The sequence below is a fragment of the Ambystoma mexicanum genome, chromosome 5p (genome assembly GCF_040938575.1).
Source record: "Ambystoma mexicanum isolate Mex_15411 chromosome 5p, UKY_AmexF1_1, whole genome shotgun sequence".
Lineage (NCBI taxonomy): Eukaryota > Metazoa > Chordata > Amphibia > Caudata > Ambystomatidae > Ambystoma > Ambystoma mexicanum.
In genome coordinates, this window is record NC_090930.1 from 758,490,156 (window position 1) to 758,513,674 (window position 23,519).

The window sequence follows — 23,519 nt, forward strand, 5'->3', positions numbered from 1 at the left end:
TTAGGTACTTCAAATAAGGTCTACACTTGGGTCTGTGTACTTTCAAGTATAGTGTTGTGTTTTTATACTGTGATTTCATATAATGTTTTAGTGCTTCCCTACTCCTAGATGTATCTGGGCCTACTTGAATTTAAATAAATCCTTCATTTTCACATATAGTGTTTCAGTGTTTCTTTGGATCATTTGTATGACAATTTCACTTGTACTGATTTTACAGCCCTCTCTCCCGCCTAAAATAAGGCTGGCTGCTCGGTCTACACTACCATGAACTCAGGTGGTATAGCCTTATACCAAGAGTGGAGTCTTGTACTGCCTCAGTTGAATGGCTTTACTAAGCCCTTAGTTGGACTTCAGAAAAACTGTCCCAATACTCAGCACATGGAAATCCAGCAACACAAGACAGTCCGGTAGATCTAGGGCTTGGAGGATCTGGGCTAGCGAAACCATCTTGAACTTGTCCTTGTACAGCAACAGGTTAAAAAAGGAACACATTACTTACTTGTAACTGTTGTTCTCCAGCATGGGTCTGGCATGGATTCACAAGCTCATGAATAATGCCCGCCAGGCTGGGAATACCCGGTAAAAGAAAAAACAGTTTCACTTTCACTTACAGTCTTTCTCCTATAAACCAATCATTGATGAGCTCTGGGTCATGTTGCCCCCAGCCAATGACGAAGTCTTCCGAAAACTCTTTGTGCATTCCACGTAGAACTTCAGCACTCTAGCTATATTCATGAGCGTGTGAATCCATGCCAGACCCCATGCTGGAGAACAACAGTTACAGGTAAGTAACTTGTTCCTTCTGCAGCATTGTGTCTGAAATAAATTCACATGCTCATAAACAACAATACATAGCAGTACATACATAAACAACCACAGGAGGTAGCAAGGCCCAACAGAAGCAATTACTCTTACATCCGGACCAAGCTCACCTTCAAGCGAACAGGTTGCGTAGCACTGCTTGGACGACCCTAGACTCCTCTCTGGAATGCTTGTCGACGCAGAAGAATCTCGTGAAGGTGTGTGTAGACCTCCACGTAGCAGCCCTGCAAAGTCCATCAGGGGCACACCAGACAGGAACGCCATCCTTGCAGCGATCGTTCTGTTAGAATGGGCTCTCGGAACGGCCAGGCAGCAGTCGGTTTGCCAACCGGTGACAATGAGTGATGCAGCCGGAGAGCCTCTTGGAAATGGAAGCCTTGGACAAAGCTTTCCCATGGTTCACAGGAACAAAGATCACAAAAAGTTGTCACATCTTCCGAAATTCTTTGTGCGTGCCACATAGAATTTCAGAGCATGCGCCACATCCAGCGAGTGCAAAGTCCTTTCAGCCGGCGATGAAGGCATTGGAAAAAACACAAGCAACACCAAAGGTTTGTGGAGACGGAACCTTTGGCATGAAGGAGGGGTGCATTCGCAGCACCACCCTCGTCTCATGGAAAGTGAGATGAGGCTGCTTGCAGGACAGGGTCTGGATCTCACCAACCCTCCTGGCAGGAACTTGAGAGGAGCTTGATGCATAGGCTCTAGGCCACCCCCCCCCTCCCCATGAGCCTCGTCAGCACCACGTTCAGTTCCAACGCCATGGCAGGCGCCTTCACCAGTGGGAACGATCAAAACAGTCCTTTGAGGAACTCCTTGACTAGACTGCGAGACCAACAAGAAGACGGTCCCCTAGACCTGGTGTAGCGAGAGATAGCCGCCAGATGCACTTTTATGGAGGCGTGTGCCAGCCCCGCCTTAGCTAACAACAACAAATATGAAAGGATCTGAGGGGCCGTGGCCCTCAGAGGGTTGATCTTCTGCGACCAGCACCAAGTCGCAAACCTCTTCCATTTGTGCCTGTAGCACTTGACAACAGACAATGCCCTGGCCCTGGGAAGGACTTTCCTGCAGTCTGCCAGCAGCTAGTACCCACCAAACTCGAACGCTGCAGGAGTCATGCCTTCAGGTTCAGCAATCCTGGGTCGTGGCGCAGGATTGCGCCTCCTTCTCTGGCGAGCAGATACACAACCATTGGTAGATTGACTGGAGGTGACGTCGGCAGGCTGAGAAGGTCTGGGTACTAAATCTGCTTCGGCCATGCCGGTGCCAAGAGGATCATCTGCACCGGCACTGTTTGAGTTGACTAATTACTCATAGTAGCAGAGGCAACGGCAGGAACATGTACAGTAACAGGGTGTCCAGACATTTGGTCGACTGAAAACTGGTCGAAAGACATTTGGTCGACGCAATTTTGTCGAAAACCAAATGGTCGAATTTTTTTTTATTATTATATATTTATTTTTTGGGTTTTCGTTTTAAAAAAAAAGGGTTTTTTAGAAAAAAAAAGGGGGATGGCGGGTGACCCCCCCCCCCCCCCAAAAAAGGGGGAAAAAATAAAAAAATAAAAAAATTCGACCATTTGGTTTTCGACCAAATTGGTTCGACCATTTGTCTGGTCGACCAATTTTTTTTGACCAAATGTCTGGTAATCCAGGAACAGGCCTTCCCACGGGAAGTAGAACGTGTCCTACATGCTCCACGGCTGGGGGAACCTGCTGTCGAACCTCGGACACTTGGTGTCCATCGCCATCGCAAACAGATCCATCTGCCGTCTGCCTCACCTGAGAAAAAGGTTGTCCACTTGATCCTGTCAAAGCGCCCACTCGTAGCAAGAGCGCAGCTCCCTGCTGAGAGAGTCTGCAACATTGTTCTTGGCTCCCGCCAGGTAAAAAGGAATGAGAAATATCCCCTGGGCAATGGCCCAGTGTCACAAGTCCTGCACCTCTCTGGAGAGCACTGGGGATCTGGTACCCCCTGCTTCCTGATGTAGATCATCATGGTGGTATTGTCCTTGAAGAGTCTCACCACTTTGCCCTTGAGGGACGGAAGGAACGACTTGAGGGCTCCGAACACTGCCTGCAGTTCCAGGACATTGATGTAGAGATCAACCTCCACCAGCCGCCTCAGGCCTCTGGCGTGAAGACGTCTGGTATGGGCTCCCCAGCCCTGCAGGGAAGCATCCGTGGTGACCGTCTCCTGGTACGCGGGCCTCTGGAAGTCTGTGCCCATGTCGATGTTGGAGCGCATGCCCCACCACCTTATCAGTCGACGGAACTCCTTGTCGGGAACAATTCTGTACGTGAAGCTTTCGGACACTTGGCTGCACCGGGCATTGGATTACGTGGAGAAATTTCTGGAGGGGTCGCATCCGCAACCTGCAGAGCCTTATCAGGTAGTTACACAACAACATCATGCCGAGCAGTGACTTGATGGCTCGCATCGTGGCCATCTTCAGTGCCAACAGCTGTTGCACCTTGCACCAAGATGGCCACAATACTTTCTTCTGAGGGGGCCGCCAGGCAGGAGACTGTTGAGCCTGGACCCCAGGAACAACAGAGTGTCCTGCGATGGAATCAAGCAGGGCTTTGGATAATTCACGGAAAATCCCAAACCCCGTCAGCAGCCGGACAGACCTGTCCGTGTGGTCGACAGCGATTTCCCTCGACTTGGCCCGGATGAGCCAGTCATCTAGGTACAGGTACACATGTATCCCTTGCAGACGTAGATCGGCCGCCACTGGTGCCAGGCACTTTTTAAACACACTGTGCACCGACTTCAGTCCAAAGGGAAGGGCCTGGAATTGGTAATGGTTTCCCTGTACGACGAAGCGCAGGAACTGCCGATGCTTCTCGTGATTGGGGACGTGGAAGTAAGCGTCCTCCAGATCAAGCAACGTTAGGAAGTTCCCTTCCTCCAGAGGGCCAGGCACGTGCTGCAACGTGACCATCCTAACATTATGGGACTTGTGGAGCTTGTTTAGTCACCGCAGGTCCAGAATGTGCTTCCAGCCCCCGTCTTCTGTCTTACTAAGAAGTATCTGGAGTAAGCTCCGGTGGCCGGAATCACTTAGGAACGTGTTCTATCGCCCCCTTTTTTTTAACATGGCCCATACCTCTTGCAGGAGAGGAGGGATGTGCTGCTCCTGTCAGGCCACCAGTGGTATCCGCGGACACCTTTGCTGGAATTCTAGAGTGTGTCTGTGGGCGAGAGCGTCCACCATTCATTGGTCGGTGGAGATAATCTTCCACTCGCTGACGAAGCCCGCCAGCTGGCCTCCCACCAGGGGTGCATGCGTTAGGGTGTGATTTCCTGGCCAGTTCAGTCCAGCTTCGGGGCCTGCGTGCGATGGCCACCTTCGAAAGCCTTGGAACGACCCCTGTAGGCCTCCTGGGTCGTGCAACTGGAGGGTTGACAAAGAGGACGTTCCGCCGCCAAAACCCTTTGACGATCTGCAGGATTTGCCTCCCGAGGCACTAAAGGAAGGGCGGTGTGGCTGCAGCGTGCCTAGGGCCTGGGCCGTCTCTGTTTCGGTCTTGATGGCTTGCAACCAGTCATTGACAGCCTTCCCAAAGAGATTGTTCCTGTCTGACAGCATGTCCAGGACCCTCATCTGAACTTCCTGCCGAAAGTTGGTGGCTTTCAACCAGCCACAAAGACAGAGGCAGACACTGTTCCCCATCTGGCGGAACCCTGTGTCTGCAAAGTCCAATGCCACGGTGATGCCATGGCCTGATGCCACTTCGCCTTTCTGGAGGATTTCCAGTGCTTCGACCCGCTTGTCGTCGGGGAGTAATTCGAGCAACAGGGCCATCTTGTACCACAGCTCCCTGTCGTACCTGGCCAGGATCCCAAGAGCATTCGCTGCCTTCACCGTCGTTGCCGCCGTGTATATCACCTGTCGGCCAACTTCTTCACCTCACTGTCCGGGGGAATGGAGACTGACGATGGATTTAAGGACTTCTTAGTCACAGCCACCAAGACAACAGACTAGGGAGGGCTGCGATCGCAGACACTGGTGCTGACTCCAGGTCCCAGTACTTCTTCTGCAACCGGTCTCTATTTGCCGGGGCGGAGGCGGGATTCTTCATCAGCGCCAGGCCCTCCCAAAAGTCATCTAGGAGAGTGAACTAGGAGAGACACTGCCAGAATGGTCTTCCTTTTAGCCTCTCGGCGCTGTAACAGGAAGCCTTCCTTTTTGGTCTCTTCTGGAAGAGCTCCGACGCGCGGGCGACCATGGAGTGGAATGATCCCACTTCATCTGGTGGAGAGGCTCTCGGTGGTAGGGACACGCCGCGGTCTTCAGTATTTGTCGTCGCCGTAGCCGTCCCTGTATCCCTAGGCAGGGAGGGTATGTGAGGCGGTTGATGGGGCAGCGTAGGGTGCCACTTCCTCTTCTTCACGGTGGTGGGCCCGGAGCCACCAGGGCCAGAGGAGCCATCGGCATCCCCTTCTGTATCTCCGACACCAGCGGGTGTAGAGTGGACAGGATGTCCAGCGACACGTCCCTGGGAGGTGGACGGGGAGTAGACTTGCTGGGCCCAGCGCCTACGTCGCTGTCGTCGTCGGCTCAGACGTCCCCCTTAACGATTTCACTGTCGTCGCCCTCAGCATTTCCATCATCATGGTTCCCCACATCCTCTGTGACCGTGTGAACGGACGCCATGTCCTCGTCCGACGAAGAAATATCTGTGCCTTCAGGCACCGTAGAGGCCTCCTCTGCCCATCTCGCCTTCTTTGCATCCTGATGGGTCGGATACGGTCTCAGGGATGGCAACTTCTCCTGTGTTTTCTCCACCGGTTAGGACGAAGCCTCCTGCCTGGGAGCAATGGTCACTCTGGGCGTAGCCGGGGTGCCCTTGACCGGGTCAGCCCCTCTCGCCTTTGAGAGGGCAGCTGCCAACAGCTCCATTGATGAGGACGTCTTCTCCTGGACCACCTCGGCCTTCAGGGGCAGGTCAGTCGCCTTACTTGGTGCCTTGGCCTTCTCCCGCAGCTTCATGGGTATAGCCGACTTACTCTTCGAAGAGGAGTTGGAGCGATGGCTTGAGATGGAGGCAGATGGTGATGTCAATCGCGCCCTGCCGGTCACGGGACCTGCTTGCCCGGCAACACAGAAGGAAACAGACTTGTGGTGCTTGGCCTGTTCTTGGGCCCCCACGAATGGAGTGCCCTCAAAGAACTTAGAAGCCCGCTCCTCGGACCGGCCAGTCCTGGGTGAGGCATGCCCCTGCTTGCCGCACGGGGTAGAGGCCTTGGCGTTGAGCCACACCGCCAATCTGCTGTGCCGATCCTTCATGGTGCTTTTGCTGAATCCCAGGCAAACTTCGCAATCCGCCTCCTTGTGATCTGGATTGAGACAGTAGAGGCACTGGGAGTGTTTGTCCTCCACAAACACATTCCTCATTCCGCAGCTGGAGCAGAGCTTGAAGAGAGAACCTCCGTCCTTCTCCTCCGACATGGTCCGACGTGCGGTGTAGGCCTAATGGCCTCCTGTAATCTTCGATGAAAACTCAACGATTCTTGCCCTTGAGGGGCGACGAAAGACGCCAACAAACAGATCCCTGGTTGCCGGTAGAAAGCACGAAAGAGCACACAGGCTCTATTTGAAAAATAAGAACATTTTGACGAAAAACTCTAAAACACAGAAGAATTCTACAGAGCAGAACACGAGGACTCCCAACACTTGAACGTGGGGTAAAAATCTGAAGATGACTGCGAAGGAGGGGCTTAGGGAGAGGACAGTCATTGGCTGGTGGCAGCATGACCCAGAGCACAGTTATTGGTTTATAGTTTGTAAGTGAAAGTGAAACTTTTTTCTTTTACCAAGGATTCCCGGCCTGACTAAGGGGACTATTCATGAGCATGTGAATCCTTGCCAGACCCCATGCTGGAGAACAGCCGGTTCAGAATAGAACGCCTGCCCCCATCTTTCTTCAGCACCAGAAAATAGACGAAGTATCAGCACTTGCCTCATTCCAGCTGGGGCACCTTTTCTACGTATGGTGCCTTTCACCAGAAGCTGACAGACCTCCTCCAACAGGAGAGGGTCAGGAGGCAAACACTGCTGGAGGGCCTGGTCTGGTGGGTGTTGAGCAAAGTTGAGGCAATAACCCTGGTGAACGACATGTAAGGCCCAGGCATCAGACATGGTGAGTCACCATTCAGCGATAAACGGGTACATTCTAACCCCGCCATGATTGAATGGTGCAAGTCTCCCTCACAGGGGTTTCACACCTTGGACTACAGATGGCACAGATTAGATGGACAACCCTCTCTTTGGAGCGCCATAGCCTTGGCAGGACTGTGCTGTAGCAGCTGCTTGTCCCATGCCCCTGTGCAGATAAGAGTGGAAGGTGTGAAGACATGATAAGGCGAAACACAGACAACAGATTAAAAGTTCAAAATCAAATGGTTTATTAACAATCAAATGTCAGGATGGTTGAAGGCCTAACTTGCCCCATTTTCTTATTAGCATTTAGTTTATTACAAACTTTTTAGCTATCTGTTGCATCTTTAAAATCATAATAAAACTACGCCTAACTTGCCCTATAATAAAGTGGGATTTCCCGACCTGAACGAAACTAAGGAATGTCCGAGTCAGAAATTTCAACTTAAAAGTCTGTCCGTCCAAAACCTTTCCTAACAACTAAAGCTAAACCACGTGTTCCAGCTCTTAGCTTGCCCTTCCCCAAGTTCAAGAAAGTTCCACAAATCCTGGGAGTTCCCTTTGCAAAGTGCAAGGCAACATAGCCCACGCAATCCTCAGGGTTCCCTTTACCAAGTTCAAGGCAACACACTGCCAAAGAAAAGTGTCTTCAGGGCTCCGTCCTCAAGACAGCATTGCAGTTCATCAAGCCCCAGGGTTCCATTCCCCAAGACTAACGTATCAACTTATACTAGCTTTCAATCTTCCAATGTTCAATACAACTCCAGGTCAACTTGATACTACTTCTGGATTGCATTAACAATTCACATAAAGTGCTCCTTATTGTGTTGTTTCACAATGTCTTTGGCTTTAAGAATTGAGGAATCCCTGGTTTAAGCACAGTTGTCAGACCACATGGTCGTGCCTAGGTTCTTCAGCCCACACATGTTCTCCTGTATTTGCCCCTGTGTAAAGATTCACATTCTCTTTTAGTTTCTCTGTGTCGGCCTCTTGGCTTTATGTGCAGGTTCACACTCTCCTCTGGCAGTCTTAGGCCTGGTCACATTGTATTCATCATTAGAATTCACAGCGTGGTGGTTTTATTTCTTCCCCACTTTCTTTCATGCTATTTCGCAAATTTCAACACTTGCTCTCTTATTTCGTATGGTGTTTTCAAATGGGCACTTTCACATTTATCTTTTACCAGACACTAGTTTTGCCCATAAAGTTTTAATTCAGTTCGGTATTCAATATTTGCTTAACATCTCATTCTCAAGTGTTCATTACTTGCTTGGCTTTAAATTGTATTTCCAAAAGGTGATCGTAGGGTATTTCAATTCATTCAGTACTCAAAATGTGGGGAGGTATGGCAGCCCCTCAGCCAATGAGGAGGCTCGGGACAGGGTAATCCCCGCTCCAAGCCACCACACAGCTGGAGGCTGTATTGCTCCCCCGCAGGGATTCAGGTAAGTGTTTTCTCCCTCCCTCCCCTCCAAAAATAATCCCCTCCCGGCCCTCCCAACCCCACTTACCTTCTTTTTCGTACCGTTTGAGAGCGAATGCGCTGGGAACACTTCTGCCCCTAGCGCGTCAGCTCCAGATGGAAGCCATGGAAAGGGAAAATTGACTCCTTTTTCCCCTTCCACAGCGGCCATTATGTTTTACATTTAGTGGTTCGGGACAGAAAAGGAATGCTAATAGTACTCTGGTCCTGCTGGCCGGGTACTAATAGCTATAAGCCCCGAGCCGTGGGGGCATTACCTGACTCAGTAAAGTCCCTACATCTCTTATTGTTTAAGTGTTCAATATATTATTCAGGACTATGTACAATTACTTTCAGATCACTCTGCATTACCGGTTGTGTGCAACCACTCTACTGCTTCGTTGGTTCTCGGTTCGATCCTCCTTGATCCACAAGCTTCGCCTCTCTCGCGGATACCACCAAGAGCTTCCCTTGCTCTTCTGCTTGCCACAGAGGCTGTGAGCTTCAGGCAGAACACAGATTTCCGCTGTAGTTGTCGGCAACCGGAGCTCAGCCAGACAGTTAATCCATCTTGTGGCCCACACTCGGCCTCGGTATCTCTCTCCGGACTTGCGCGGCTCCCAATTCTGGTTTCTACGACATGCTTCTCTCCAGCCCATTCCGTTCCCTGCTCTCCTTCGTGTGCAGCCCCACCTTTTTTACTCCCTATAAGTGTTAAAGTTCCACAGGTGTGGTTCAGTAGGTTTAATTGCCTGATCTATATGCAGCATATTTGTTGGACATGCCTGACTTCCCCAATGGTACTCTTTCCTAGTCTTCTTCGTCTCAGTACTAGACTGGTGAAAATACCTACTGGTGTTCACTTCTCCTAGTCGCCTTTTCCTCGTGCCAGTACTGTAGTAGATTGAATGAGAAAAACTGAGGTGAACTAGTTCACATTAGCCCATAAAGGCCGGGGGAGGGTTAAATTGGTTTTGAGAAGGGAAATGGGGATACCATGTCTTGCTTGTCCTATTCTTAAACCTTCTCTTCTTTCGCCTCTTTCTAGTACTTCGAGATTGGTAATATCTCCTGGCATTTTCTTTGTCATTGGGACAGGGGTAGCAACATCCCATAACTGCATCTGGGATAGAGGTTTTCTCCTGAAATGGAAATGTGGGATACCACGTCTCACCTAAGGACATCTCGTTCTCAATCCCTAAAGACCCTCTACCCAAGTGATCCTTCCTCGCTTCTCGACCACAAGGGTCAGGATCCAAAAGTGATGGACGTTCCCTGGACACCTGAGAAGAGGGCGCAAGGGGAGAAGATGTGAGGATGCCCTCAGGTTTCTCACAAGAGTTGGAATTCCCTGCCTATGGGGGAAGGCAGGCGGCTACTGCTGAACCGCGAGGTCCAGGGACTTGGCAGTTGAATTTGCGGATTGGAACTTCGGAAAAGACTCATCAGCCTTCAATCCAAAAAGATTGCCATCAAAAAGTGTGTCCAGGGGCTTTGCCTGAACATCCGGGCGAAGCACAAGGTCCTCATCGAGGAGTACCAGGTGCCAAACAACATGCCTCCCTTCCATCCATCCATCCATCCATCCATCCATGATCTGAGAACACTTACTTACCGCACAAGCTGGCAAGTGTTCAATGGCACTCGAGTCTTCCAGATAGAGGCCAAAACAGGATTTTGCTAGGAGAAAACAGGCAGTTATAGCCCTCACGCCCAGACTGCCAGAGCCAAAAACCTTTTGACCCCAAGTATCCAGCATTTAAGACTCTGGGTGAGTAGGTAATGAGTAGAAAGAGGGAGTTGTATGGTTTGCTGTGGCTGCATGAACCAACAAGGCTTTCATTGGAGGCATGCTAAGTGAAATGCCAGATCAGAAGGAGCCGGTCTGCGTTTCTTAGCTAGATCTCGGTCCACCCTTGGAACTGAAGCAGGCTTCGTCCACAATTCCAGGATCGGGGCTTCCACTGCAGAGGCAAAGGGTAGCAATGTCTCCTTCTGCAGATATTTGTCCAGAAGGTCCGCGAGTTGAAAATTGACCTTATGCTTGGAATAGACTGATAGCATCAAGGTCTCCACCACTTTTACCGTAAGGCATTGGAAGGAGTCCTGAGGTTTCCCAGGAATTGGTGTAGCCAACATATCTAGCTCAGGAGATGAAGCTAATCCACTCGCCTCTTGCAAGCATGAGGCAAGTTCCATCAAGTCACCATCTTCCCCCATAAAACTTCTCAGGGAAATCCCAGATGTCCGTAAGGGGGTCCGACGCAGAGTGGTCCACGTCAGTAGACTGAGGGGTTAAGCGCAGTGATGCCGAGCCCGCAGGCCTATGGTCGTGGTCTATGGCAGGTTCTCTGCTGGCTCGTCTGAGACACATAGATCCTGACAGGAGTGAAGCAGTCATGGCCAGGGCCTTAGCAAAGATGTCTAGCATCTTGAGCTGAAAAGCCTCCGCTTCCTTCAGAGTGGAGGACTGGGTAGGGAATGGTACCTGCGACGCTGTGCACTCAGAAGAGTCACTACAGCAGTGACTTCTCTTCTTTGAGGAAGAATAAGAATGATGTCTAATGGAGCTATCTGGTAAGCACAACCTATTGCAGTGTTTCTTTTTATCCTTATGGACCAGGAACGTATCTCAGTACAACTCTCCTTGCCCATCAACCTCAAAGAAATCCGTCTAACATATTTTTTCTTTTGGGAACAAAGTAAACAGCTTTGCAGCTCCCTCCCAAAGTGCATCAACTGACGTGACCTGTAGCCCGGCATTTTGTGCTCCTACCAAAGACAGCAGACACCAAATCTGTGGGTATCAGAAACAGACATCTGGAACCCACACACGGCTTGAAACCAGAGGCCTTCATGGCATTCAGCATGGTGCAATCCCAACAAAACCTCCAACAGCATGGTGTTGCTGAAGTGAGCAGAGTGTGTGGAAAAAAGGGACCAAGGTAACGGTGCACGGCATCACAAGATTTACTGGCCACAACATGTCTGGTATGGGGCAGATAAAGGCATCAAGCAGAGCCAATGGGGAGCCTCACTGTACCCTCTGGTGGCAGAAAGGTTTCTTAAGAGCAACTTTTCATAGATGAGGAATCCATGATAGGGAGGAATCCATTGGAATTGTTATTTAAACAAATGGTGCTCTGTTGAAGTGCAAATGTTTGTGTGTGTTTAAAGGGTTTCTCTGTTGCATAGCCTTTTCCGCCAAGGCTTTCTGAAAAAAAACTGCCATTGCATACCTCAGTACTGCACCTTCATATGTGGAACCATTTCCTTAACAGTTGAAGACCTTTTTACAACATAACATTTCCCAATTGAGAACCAATTTACAAAGTAATCTTACTGCAGCTTAATCTTACACAGTAATATTATCATTAGCGAACCCTGGACAGGTCAAAAGGAAACTCCTTGACCTGGATTGGATATCTACAGAGGAATGCTTCCTCTCCGTAACAACTGGAGGGAAGAAAGGCAAAGATTGCAGGAAACGGGGAGTGATACCCAGATACTTGAATAAATTCCCGTCCAAGTTTGAGATGTGAGTTTATGAGATGCCGTTTCAACTTATATCCAGCAAGGGAAGCGCGGTGAGTGTGCCCCCAGCAGCACCCTCCTGGTGTTTTTTCCCCCCAGCCCTATGACTGGTAGGCCCGTGCCCAGTAGCTGGCCTTTGCATCCCTCCCTCCCCGCACCCGTTCCTGGTTCCCCAGCCCGCCTCCCGACCCGCCCTCCCTCCCTCCCTCCCTCCCTCCCATTGGTGCATCCAAGTTCTGTGTGGAGTCTACCGACTCGCGAGGCCCCCACCGGCTCCTTTCCAAACCCTCGGAGCGCGGTGAGTGTGCCCCCAGCAGCACCCTCCTGGTGTTTTTTCCCCCCAGCCCTATGACTGGTAGACCCGTGCCCAGTAGCTGGCCTTTGCATCCCTCCCTCCCCGCACCCGTTCCTGGTTCCCCAGCCCGCCTCCCGACCCGCCCTCCCTCCCTCCCATTGGTGCATCCACACTTCATCACCGGTCCTCCCAGGGCAGCCCTCTGCCCGGCAGCCCCCAGCGGCTAAGGGCCCCGAGGCCAAGGGCGACTCCAACAGAGGCGACTCCAGGAAGTGTCCGCAGGTGTCAGCAGGAGAAGCCAAGGAAGCCAGCAGCCAACAGACACCAACAAAAACCGTGAGTGTGGCATGGGTGGGGAATAGAGCAATCACTCTACTCCAGAAAACCCCTGCCACTCTATCTTACCTATCAATAACATAAAGTGCAATAATACTTGCATGTCCACTCTTTTAGAACTGTGAATGTTAGCATGTCCACTCTTAGATAGAAGCGCCAAATCTAGACAGAAATGTGATTGTTAGCATGTGCCACACTTGCATGGAATTCTCAAGCTTAGCCCGCGTCGCATCTAGATGGAAATATGACGGTTTGCATGTGCCACACCTAAATGAAATTTCTCAAGTTTAGTCTGCGCCAGATCTAGACAGAAATATGACTGTTAGCATGTGCCACGCTTAGATGGAATTGCAGAAATGTGACTGCTAGCATATACCACACTTAGAGGTAACTACAGAAACGTGATTGTTAGCATGTGCCACACTTAATGGAATTTCTCAAGTTTAGTCTGCGCCAAATCTAGACAGAAATATGAATGTTAGCAGATATCACACTTAGATGGAATTTCAGAAATATGATGGTCAGCATGTGCCACACTCAGATGGAATTCCCAAGCTTAGTCCGCGTCGCATCTAGATAGAAATATGATGGTCAGCATGTGCCACACTCAGATGGAATTCCCAAGCTTAGTCCGCGTCGCATCTAGATAGAAATATGATGGTTAACATATGCCACACTCAGATGGAATTCCCAAGCTTAGCCCGCGTCGCATCTAGATAGAAATATGATGGTTAGCATATGCCACACTCGGATGGAATTTCAGGAATGGGACCGTTAGCATATGTGACTCTTAGCATGCACCACACTTAGAATTATGAACCCTAGCTTGCGTCGCATCTAGATAGAAATGTGACTGTTAGCATGTACCGGACCTAGATGGAATCCCACAATTGCAAGGACAGCAATGCCAACTAACCAACCAACTAACAATTCCATCCCTCTGCAGACACCTCTCAAACTATAACCAAACACAACCACAAGCCTTAAACGCAGCAATCCGCACAAACTTCACAACAATGCAACAACAAAACAAACCACACATAGCCTTGCACAACAGCACACGACGACTACGGACCATAAAACACCCCAAGCACGGCCGACGGAACCACCGGGCTGAGGCTGCCAACAGCACATCACTGCTCTCTTGCACTTTTCCAGCTTATTCCTACTAACCCACCCCCTCTCCTCCCCTTTTCAGAGCCGCCAGAGCGCCAGGGGACCACTTCGGTGGTGATAGTGCGCGGTACAAATGACCTTTAACATTAACATTAACAAAGATGCAAACCAGCAAGTGATCTGATGATAAGATATGGCATTTATAACGCACCTATGCACAAGTGCTTCAAGGCGCGACAAGGGAGGGGAACGAAGGGAGGACAGACAACGATCCGACTAGGCCAGGTGTCATTCAGATCGCGCAAGTGTGTGGGAAGGGGGCAGGGACAGTGCAGTACAAGATGATAACAATAAGTGAGAAATCGTCCAGCACGTGGCAAGTGCAAGGGTAAGGGTGGACACCAGGTGTCAGGGGCTGGTAGGGGGACTGTAGGGATACAGAAACAGTCCCCGAGTGTAGGGTTTGCCAGGTGGGCAGTGCAGGTGAGACAATGGCAGGGGAGGGACTTGGGCCTGAGATCAGAGGTGTCCAGATAACCAGTGTGGTTCAGGTTTCAGCCAGGAGGTCAGCAGAGGTGAGGAGGAGAGAAAGCAGAAGCAAAGAGAAAGGTTTTGGAGGTGCTTCGGGAACCGGAGATGGTTCTCAAGTTTAAGGGAGGCAGGGAGGCTGTTCCAGAGGGAGGCATCAGCGGAAGAAAGATCTACCCTCAACTCGTTGCTTGGAGAAGCGACTGACCCTGGGGGAGTTGAAGGCGGATGAGCGGAGAGCTCGAGAAGGAAGGTTTTTAGGAAGGGAGAGTTGAAGATATTGAGGACCCAGGCACCAGAAGGCCTTGTGGATAATGCAGAGAGTTTTGAACTTAATCCTTGCAACCACTGGGAGCCAGTGAAGAGCTTTCAGTCCTGGTCCCTGGGCTTGAGGCCAAAGACAAGTCTCATAGTCCTGTTTTGGATAAGTTGCAGAGGAGAGGGCGGAGAGTAGAAGCAGGTAGATTTAGAAAGAGGCTGTTGAAATAATCCAGCCGAGAGAGAACCAGAGCTCTGGAGACAGTGAGCTTCTGGGGCAAGGAGAGGAAAGGAAGAATCCCACGGAGAAGGTGCAGCTGGTAGTGTGACTTCTTAGAGACGTGGTTGTAACTACACTTGTAGATTTTGTCCTGAACCACTTGAATCCTTAGCTCACCTAACTACCGAATGCCCGGCTCTGAATGACCCAAGAACGAAACATCTGGGCAAATTCTTTGATGAATCAGTGAGAACACACAATGAAACGTGGGATCTCCCAATTCAAGAGGGGGGAGAACAACTGTAATATTAGCTTTGCTAGTGTTTTTAAAGGAAATCTTTGCAAAACGTATGGAGGAAGAAAAGAGCCATATGGACGTTATCAGTGAAAAGAAAGACGATGATTAAGCTGGACAGAGAAACACTAACACAGGTGGCATTCATCTGATAATTCTGGACTCCCTCTCGTAAACCGTTTTTACTACTTTTGGGGGAAGTGGGGGTACCCCTCTTTTTTTAATTTTGATTATGTTTTATTGAGTGAAGGACTGGTTCTCTTTTGTTAAGGTAAATACAGCATAAAAATGTTTAAATTGTAAACGAAAAATATGGCTAATAAAAACAAATATTACTGCAGCTTATTTAAGCACTTGAGTTAAGTTTAAAAACTTTAATCTCCCCATCTAAAACGGTTAATATTCATTTTATAGTGCAATATACAAGGCATGGAACAGAGTTAACATAAGACAAAAAGAATGAAAAGAACAAGTTTCTCTCTTACCTGGTAACGTTCTTTCGATGGGATGGTCCGACGACGTATTCCATATCTTTGACAGTAATCACCACAGCTGTGCTGCTTCAGAAAATGTTCGGCGTCTGCGTTCTACGTCGATGACGTCGATGCGCCGTCTCCGAGGACCTCCTCCGACGGCCGACGTCACCCGATGTGATAAATAGGACGCACGACGCCCGTAGCCTCAGTTGTAGTTTTTCCCCCCAGAACATGTGCCACCAGTCTTCTGCCAGTCAGACACACAAGGCCTCGCGGAAACGTAAGCTGCAATCGTATAAGAAATTCTGCAGCGGGGAAGGTAGGGAGGGAGCGATATGGAATACGTTGTCGGACCATCCCATCGAAAGAACGTTACCAGGTAAGAGAGTAACTTGTTCTCCGAGGGGATTGGTCCTCCGACGTATTCCATATCTATGACAGACTCCCAAAGCAGTACCAAAGCAAGGAGGTGGGAAAATAATTTAGAACACAAATTTAGCATGCCCAATCAAATTGTGGAATAAAGGACTGCCTTGCCAAAGGCCAGATCCTGTCCTCGGATGGAATCGAGGGAGTAGTGACGTACAAAAGTATGTACAGAAGCCCAGGTGGCTGCATCACAGATGTTACGAAAAGGGACACCCCTCTATAGGGCAGTAGATGCAGCCATACCCCTGGTAGAATGGCCCCGCAAGCCAGCCGGTGGGTCCTTACCCACCAAGCGGTAACACTCGGAGATAGCCAAAATAATCCAACGAGACAAAGTCTGTTTCGTCACAGCTTGTCCCAAACGCTTTCCAGCATAACCAACGAAGTGTTGATCGTCCACTCTGACCCGGGACATGTGTGAAATATAAAAGTTCAACGCTCTCTTAGGATCAAGCCTGTGCAGCCTCTCCTCTTCCTTACCAGGATGCGGAGGATAGAATGCCGGAAGAACAACCTTCTGGCCCAAATGAAATTCCGAAACCATCTTCGGAAGAAAAGAAGGACGAACTCTAAGGACAACCCTGTCCTTATGAAACACAGTGAAGGGTGGCTTAACTGAAAGTGCCTGTAACTCACTCACTCTGCGAGCGGAAGTAACCGCAACCAAAAACACAGTTTTAAGAGTGAACAGTCTCAAAGGGCAAGAATGCAAAGGCTCAAACGGAGCACCCATAAGAAACTTTAGAACAAGGTTCAAATCCCAACCGGAAACCAGAAAAGGTGACGGAGGGAACACATTAGTGAGCCCTTTCAAAAACAGAGAAATTAAAGGAATCTTAAAATAGGAACATTCTTCAGACGAGCGCTTAAATATGGACAGACCCGCCAGGTAACCTTTAATGGTACCCACTTGCAAGCCTCTGTGGGCCAAAGAAGCAAAAAAGCCAGAACCATGGGAATGTCACATTCAAAAGGATCCACATTCTTAACTCTGCACCAGTCGCAGAATTTACGCCAGCGGCAACGGTACAGAGACTTTGTTGCCGGCCGTCTGGCCGAGAGCAACACCTCCAACACGTCTTCAGGGAGGTCCCAATCCTTATACCTCAACCTTTCAGAAGCCAAGCGTGAAGGTTGAGGGATCTGACCTCTGGATGGGGGATCTGACCTCTGGATGGAGAACCTGACCCCCCTCCCGTGAGAGCAGATCGTCTCGGTAGGGGAGACAACTTGGAGGGCAGGTGGACAAGTCGAGAAGGTCCGGGTACCACGTCCTCCGGGCCCACGCCGGAGCAATGAGGATCATCCGGGAACCGAACCTCCGTAACCTCCGCAGTACTTGCGGGATGACGGGGACTGGAGGAAACGTGTACAGCAGTGGGAATGACCACTCCACCACGAACGCGTCTCCTAAGGCTCCTTTTGGAGGAAATTCCCGCGAGCAGAACCTTTCACATTTCCGGTTGACACTGGAGGCGAAGAGATCCACTTAAGGGGTCCCCCAAAGGGCGAAGATCTCCAGGAGAATCTCCTGAGCCAGCTCCCACTCGTGAGAGATCCTGCTCTGCCTGCTCAGAGCGTCCGCCGTCTCGTTGTCGTCTCCGGCCAGATGAACAGCAGAGATCGAAACTTCCTGCTGGATGGCCCAGAACTCGAGTTGCATCGCCTCCCTGCACAGAGGAAGTGATCCTGCCCCCCCACCCTTTGTTGAGGTAGTGCATGGCCACCGTGTTGTCCGTCAGGATCAGGACACTCTTTCCTCGCACAGTTGGCAGAAAAGCCTTCAAGGCTAGCCTGACGGCCCTCAGCTCCAACAAATTGATATGGAGTCTGGAATCGGACGGAGAACAACGACCGCGACTGTCAACTCGTTGCCATGAGCTCCCCATCCCGTGAGGGATGCGTCTGTTACGATCATCACCTCCAGCCAAGGAAGCCAAAACCGAGCCCCCTTCATCAGATTGCCTTCGACGGCCCACCACAGAAGGTCCTGGGCGACCGAGGGCAGCACCTGAACAGGGTCCGACATCCTGCTGGAAGATTGCGACCACTGCATCTTGAGTGCCCACTGCAAAGATCTCATCCGCAGACGAGCCTCTGGCACCAGAAGAATGCAGGATGCCATGAGGCCGAGCAACCTCAAGAACTCGAACGCCGGGAACGTCTGGGCAAGTTGAAACTTGTGCACCATCTGCTGAATGTGAAGAGCCCTCACCTGGGGAGGGATGTGTCGAGCACTGCTCCGATGTACTGGAGCCGCTGTGTTGGCGTCAAATGGGACTTCGTTAAATTGAGGGAGAAGCCCAGCTTGTGAAGGGAGTGGCAGGTGATGGACAGATGATCCAGGACCTGTCTGGAGAGCTCCCCCTGATCAACCAATCTTCCAGGTAGGGGTAGACGTGAATCCCCCCTTTCCTAAGATGCGCTGCCACCACCACCATGAGCTTGGTGAAAACCCTCGGGGCGGAGGTCAATCCGAACGGCAGGACCCGAAACTGAAAGTAAGAGTCGCCAAACGCGAACCTCACGTACTTCTTGTGCTTGGGATGGATCGGCACATGGAAGTAAGCGTCCTTGAGGTCAAGAGACACCAACTAGTCCTGAAGTTGAAGGGCCTGGAAGACTTGAGAGAGAGTAACCGTCTTGAACTTGTCCTTCTGTAGGAGTTTGTTCAAACCACGCAAGTCCATGATGGGTCTCTATCCCCAGTCTTTCTTCGAAATCAAAAAATAAGGGGAATACCATCCCTTATTCCTCTCCGCTACAGGCACCAGTTCTATGGCGCCTTTCTCCAGCAGGGCTTGAATTTCCTGCGCAAGGAGCGGATCCGGACTCTTCAAAAAGAGGTTCCCAGGTGGATTGCCGTGAGGCCTCTGCCGAAAGGGAAGACAGTAGCCATGGGTTACGATGTCCAGAACCCACACATCTGAAGTAATGGCACGCCACTCTACAAGATGCTGCGCCAGCCTTCCCCCCAACCGGCGAACCATGGGACATGGCCTCATGACTGAGTGGTAGAGGCTGCGGCGTTGCCTGAGGGCAAAGAGGCAACTGCCCGAGCGGCTTTGACCCCTCGAGTACCCTGTTCTCCACCTCTGGTACTCCTACGGTGTCCTCTTTGACTGACAGCTCCTCTCGCTTTACTGAAGGATGAGTAATAACGAAAGGAACCTCCCCTCCATTGTTGTCCCCTAGGACGAAAAGGCGGAGGTTGTCGAACTGCAGCGCCCAACGACTTTGCTACAGCTTTGGAGGTCTGCAACCTCTCAAGGCTCTCGTCAGCCTTGCTGCCAAAAAGATGTTGACCGTCAAAGGGCATGTTGAGGAGCCTGGACTGTACATCTGGAGCGACCCCCGACTTCCGCAACCACGCAAACCTGCGTATTACGGTGCTCGCCGCCATGGACCGGCTGACATAATCTGCCATGTCCAAACCCGACTGAACGGCCTCACACATGGCATCCTTGCCATCCGGGACCAAAGCAAGGAAACCATCCCGTTCGTCCCCTTCGGGAATATGTTCAGCCGCTAATGTAACACAGTTCCACAGTGTGTGTGTGAAACGAGACAAGGCACATACAGAGTTGGCCGCCTGAAGCGCCATACCCCCTGAAGAAAACACTTTCTTCGCCAAGCCATCAAAATGTTTGTCATCCCTATCCGGAGGGATGGTAGGATACAACGCCTGCTTTGCCGGGGCCATAGCCGCCTGCACCACCAAACTGTCCGGAGTTGGGTGCCTGGACAAGTAGCAGGGGTCGCTACTGGCTGGACGGTATTTTCGCGACAAAGACTTGCCCACTGCCGGGAGACTCTCCGGAGCAGTCCAAGCCGCCGCCACCCTTCTCTGCAGAGCCATATGAAACGGCAGTACCGGGTCAGTGGGGGGACCAAGATCGAGGATGTCCATAAGATCATCCTGAACAAACTCCCCTGGGGGAGCCGACCATCCCAAGTACTCGGTGACCCGAGACATAAGGTGCCGGTACGAAGAATCGGCATGAGTGCCAGGCTGAGGCCTACAAAACTCCACCTCCGGAGAGGTGTCCAGTCCACTGGCATCATGCAGTGACTGCCTCAGGTCTTCAAATTGGCTATGGCCCGAGAGAAGCTCATCTGGCAACGTATCCGGAACCAAGCCCTCATCAACCTCTGAAATGTACTCCAGGCGGTGAGAGGAAGGCACCTGGGGACCAAAGCTATGCCTGACCTTAGCCAGAGCCTTTGTAGGGGCTTCCCCCGTGCCACGGGGCCCCTACGACACCACTGCCTCAAAAGGCGCCGAACGAATCGGCGTCGACGTCAGCCGCAGTGCCGCCAGCATCGACGGCGTCGACACAGGCCTCGAAGTCAGAGCTCCGAGAGTGTCCTTCGACGACCTAGGCGCCGACAGCGTCGACGACCCCCCCCCCCGGAGGCGGAGCCTCGAGAGAGGCCGTCGACGACCTCGGCGCCACAGGCGTCGACGTCTTCCTCGAAGACTGCACAGGATCACGCGGTCTCGAGCGCGTCGAGGACCGGGACCTGGAACAGGCATGGCGAGAACGGTTACCCTTGTCCGAGCAGGACCACCCCGCGAACCGTGCCGACCACCCGAGCCCGAAGGCGTGCGAGCGGTGTCTCACGACCGACCCCACTCGGAGGCGCGGACGGACCGGTGCCCTGCGATTCGATCTTCTTCCCAAAGGAAGCCCATTCCTCCGGTGTCGCTTGCATGGTGGTATAAGCGACCCGCCGACGGGCGGAGTCCTCGGAAGAGGACGGGGAAAGCGACCGATGCCGGCGCTTCCGGGAATGCCTCCAAGAGGCAGAGGAGTAGCGAGACCGACTCCTGGAAGGAGACCCACTGGACCTCCGACGATGACGCGGAGAGTCGCCTCTCGATTCATCCATCGAAAGCCCTGGAGACCTCGACTTCCAGGGCTTAGACACCCTACCTACCGACAACTTCTTCTTGCGCTCCCGCAAGGCCTTGGCGGTGAGCGAATGGCAGTCGACACAGTCGTCCGTGTCATGGGCCTCCCCGAGGCACCATAGGCAGGCGTCTTGCGAGTCCGTTACTGACATCTTGGACCCACAGTCCCCGCATTTTTTGAAGCCCGGACGCGGGGTTGACGACGAGGTAGACATTGTCACGAACAGGCTTTTTCACAAAACCGAACAGGTTCAAAGAACCAAAAAGATTACAACAGAAACTCCAAAGAGTCAAGGCGTACCGAGATTCACGAAGCGAACACGTTCGCGGAAAAAACGGAACTGAGGCTACGGCCGTCGTGCGTCCTACTTATCACATCAGGTGACGTTGGCCGTCGGAGGAGGTCCTCGGGGACGTCGCATCGACGTCATCGACGTAGGACGCAGAACATTTTCCGAAGCAGCACAGCTGTGGTGATTACTGTCAAAGATATGGAATACGTCAGAGGACCCAATCCCCTCGAACCAACTATTTAGGTGTCCAGTGAATATCTGAATTCTTAAAAATCAATTCTCGCAATGTCAAATAAAGGTTACTGAGGAGCATGATGCCAAAATACCCTATTTATGGATTTTCAATTTGAAGCATTTGTATGCTTTCTTCTGGCATTAATTGTTGGCCAACCTTTGAGGTATATATATTTTCATGAATCAAGCAACCACTCCCACCATACTGGGGGTGAAGTATATTTAAAAAGGAGAAGGGCATAACTTTTGTATTTTTAAATGGGTAAAAGTAAACCTGTTTCCATGTGGAACTATGACTCCTTTGAGTTTGAAACATAACAGTGCTAATCACCCGTATTAAGGAAAAGAAACTGTGCACAAACTAGGTTCTTGCCACACTACAGGAGTTCAGAAATGCACTGCTTTTCCAAAGCAAAACTGAGATTCTAATGAATAGGAATAATTCAAGTAAAATTCTGTAGCTAAACTAAGTGCTCTTGTGTTAAAATTCTGCCTAGTGCATTTCAGCAGGGGAATCGATGCATTATTATTCCAAGCTATACTGCAGATGCTTGGAACAGTGGAGGGGGAAGGAATGTGCCCAAGACCTCGGTGAAAATGAAATGAAACAAAATGCTAATTTCATAGATTAAAACCACAAAATAGACATCACAAAAATAACGTAACCTACTGAATCATGTCACTATTAGATTGGTGGATATTTGGGGCATAATATTTAGAAAGTCAATCTTCTTGCAGCAATAAATAAGATGAAACCATGGTTCATTTGCATTAATGCTAACTGCCCATTTAATATTGGCAAATGTATCCAAGAATATTAATGTTTACATGAAAATTCAATGTGTGTAATAACTACAAATTATGTGTACAGAACAAGCAAAAACACCCATGTTAAAAAAAAGCCCTGTGTCCAAACCTACAAATGAAAACAATGTCTTAAAAGCTGCTAATGCAATGTAGCATTCCACCACTTTGGTCTTATATAGGGTTGGATCATTAAAACAATTTCTAAACAAAGTTCATGGGTCTAAATTTACCATGATTATATATGGTAAGCTGAAATATTCTATCTACTTCAAGTAATCATCCAACTGGGGTGGTGATCAAGGGAGCAAATAACTGGCATGAAGAATATGGAACACTCATTTTGCATACAATAAATTAGAGAGCACACGTCTCTAGTGGGTTTCAGAAGGTGCTCACCTCTAGTATAATGTGCTTTTGTTTTAAGTCTGTCAGGGACCAACATTGGCGGTTTGTTTCAACCTGTGCATATTTTTAGGCCACCTAGATTTTCTCAACAGATCTCACGCTTGAGACAAAAGGGGGTAGATAAAGATCCAGCCCTAATAATTTGGCCAAAGAAAAACACCCACTCAACATGGTTTGGAAACATGCAATATGAGAGACCCAAACATAAAAATACCTTCATTTTTGTCAGGTGACGAAGAACCTAAGACACAGAACAGTGTATGAATCTTGTGTTTTAATTCCCTCTTACTTTCCAATTTCTTTTATTGAATTATCATCCCTCTACTGCAACATGAATAAAAATAAATCAATACATACGCTGTGACTGAGAGACCAATTTCGTACGACTGCGTCCTCTAGAATCGGTTTTGGGGGTTGCAATGCCAGCAGATGCTGCTGAAAGTTTTGTCCTTATGCGGCCTGCAAGAAAATAATGAGAATGAAAGCCTTCGTAATCATTTGCAAGTACATTTGCAAAAGAGCAGCTACACATAAATGGTTCAGCTTGCAGGAAAAAAAGAGAGACCATGAATGTAATACAATTCTTAACACTGCATACATTTGGGTTTTCAAAGTAAGGAGACAGTATCAGTAAATGATGGCTACATGGTTTAGAAAGTTAAAAAATGGAGCCCTGGTGCTGCACCATACTTATGCCTGTCTCAGCCTCCCAGTGTTTATTCGCAACCTCAGTTTTACTAATTTGCAATGGATGTGATGAATCCAAGGAGTTTTCCACTCTCCCTAAAGGAGAGCCACCCGCTTTGGGACTAGGGAGGGGAACGAGCTATGCTCAACACATCCTAGGGGAGAGGGTAAGCAGAATCCCTCGAGGTGACTTGCCCAAGAGGACAGAGAAAACCCACAGAGGGACTTAAAGTACCAT

At 50.2% G+C, this 23,519-nt stretch overlaps 1 protein-coding gene across 36 annotated transcripts in view; it reads right to left on the minus strand.

Annotated features, from left to right (window-relative positions):
* Positions 1-23,519, minus strand: part of CLASP2 (cytoplasmic linker associated protein 2) — a 2,478,243-nt gene that overhangs the window by 1,168,844 nt on the left and 1,285,880 nt on the right. For 18 of the 36 annotated variants that reach the window (XM_069613152.1, XM_069613154.1, XM_069613175.1 and 15 more), the window contains 2 exons: positions 22,952-23,053; positions 22,809-22,835 (listed from right to left, as the gene is read on the minus strand). In XM_069613152.1, coding sequence (XP_069469253.1) covers positions 22,809-22,835; positions 22,952-23,053 — 129 coding nt within the window. The remainder of the gene's footprint in view (positions 1-22,808; positions 22,836-22,951; positions 23,054-23,519) is intronic. The other 18 variants (XM_069613157.1, XM_069613155.1, XM_069613171.1 and 15 more) reach the window with 1 other exon arrangement.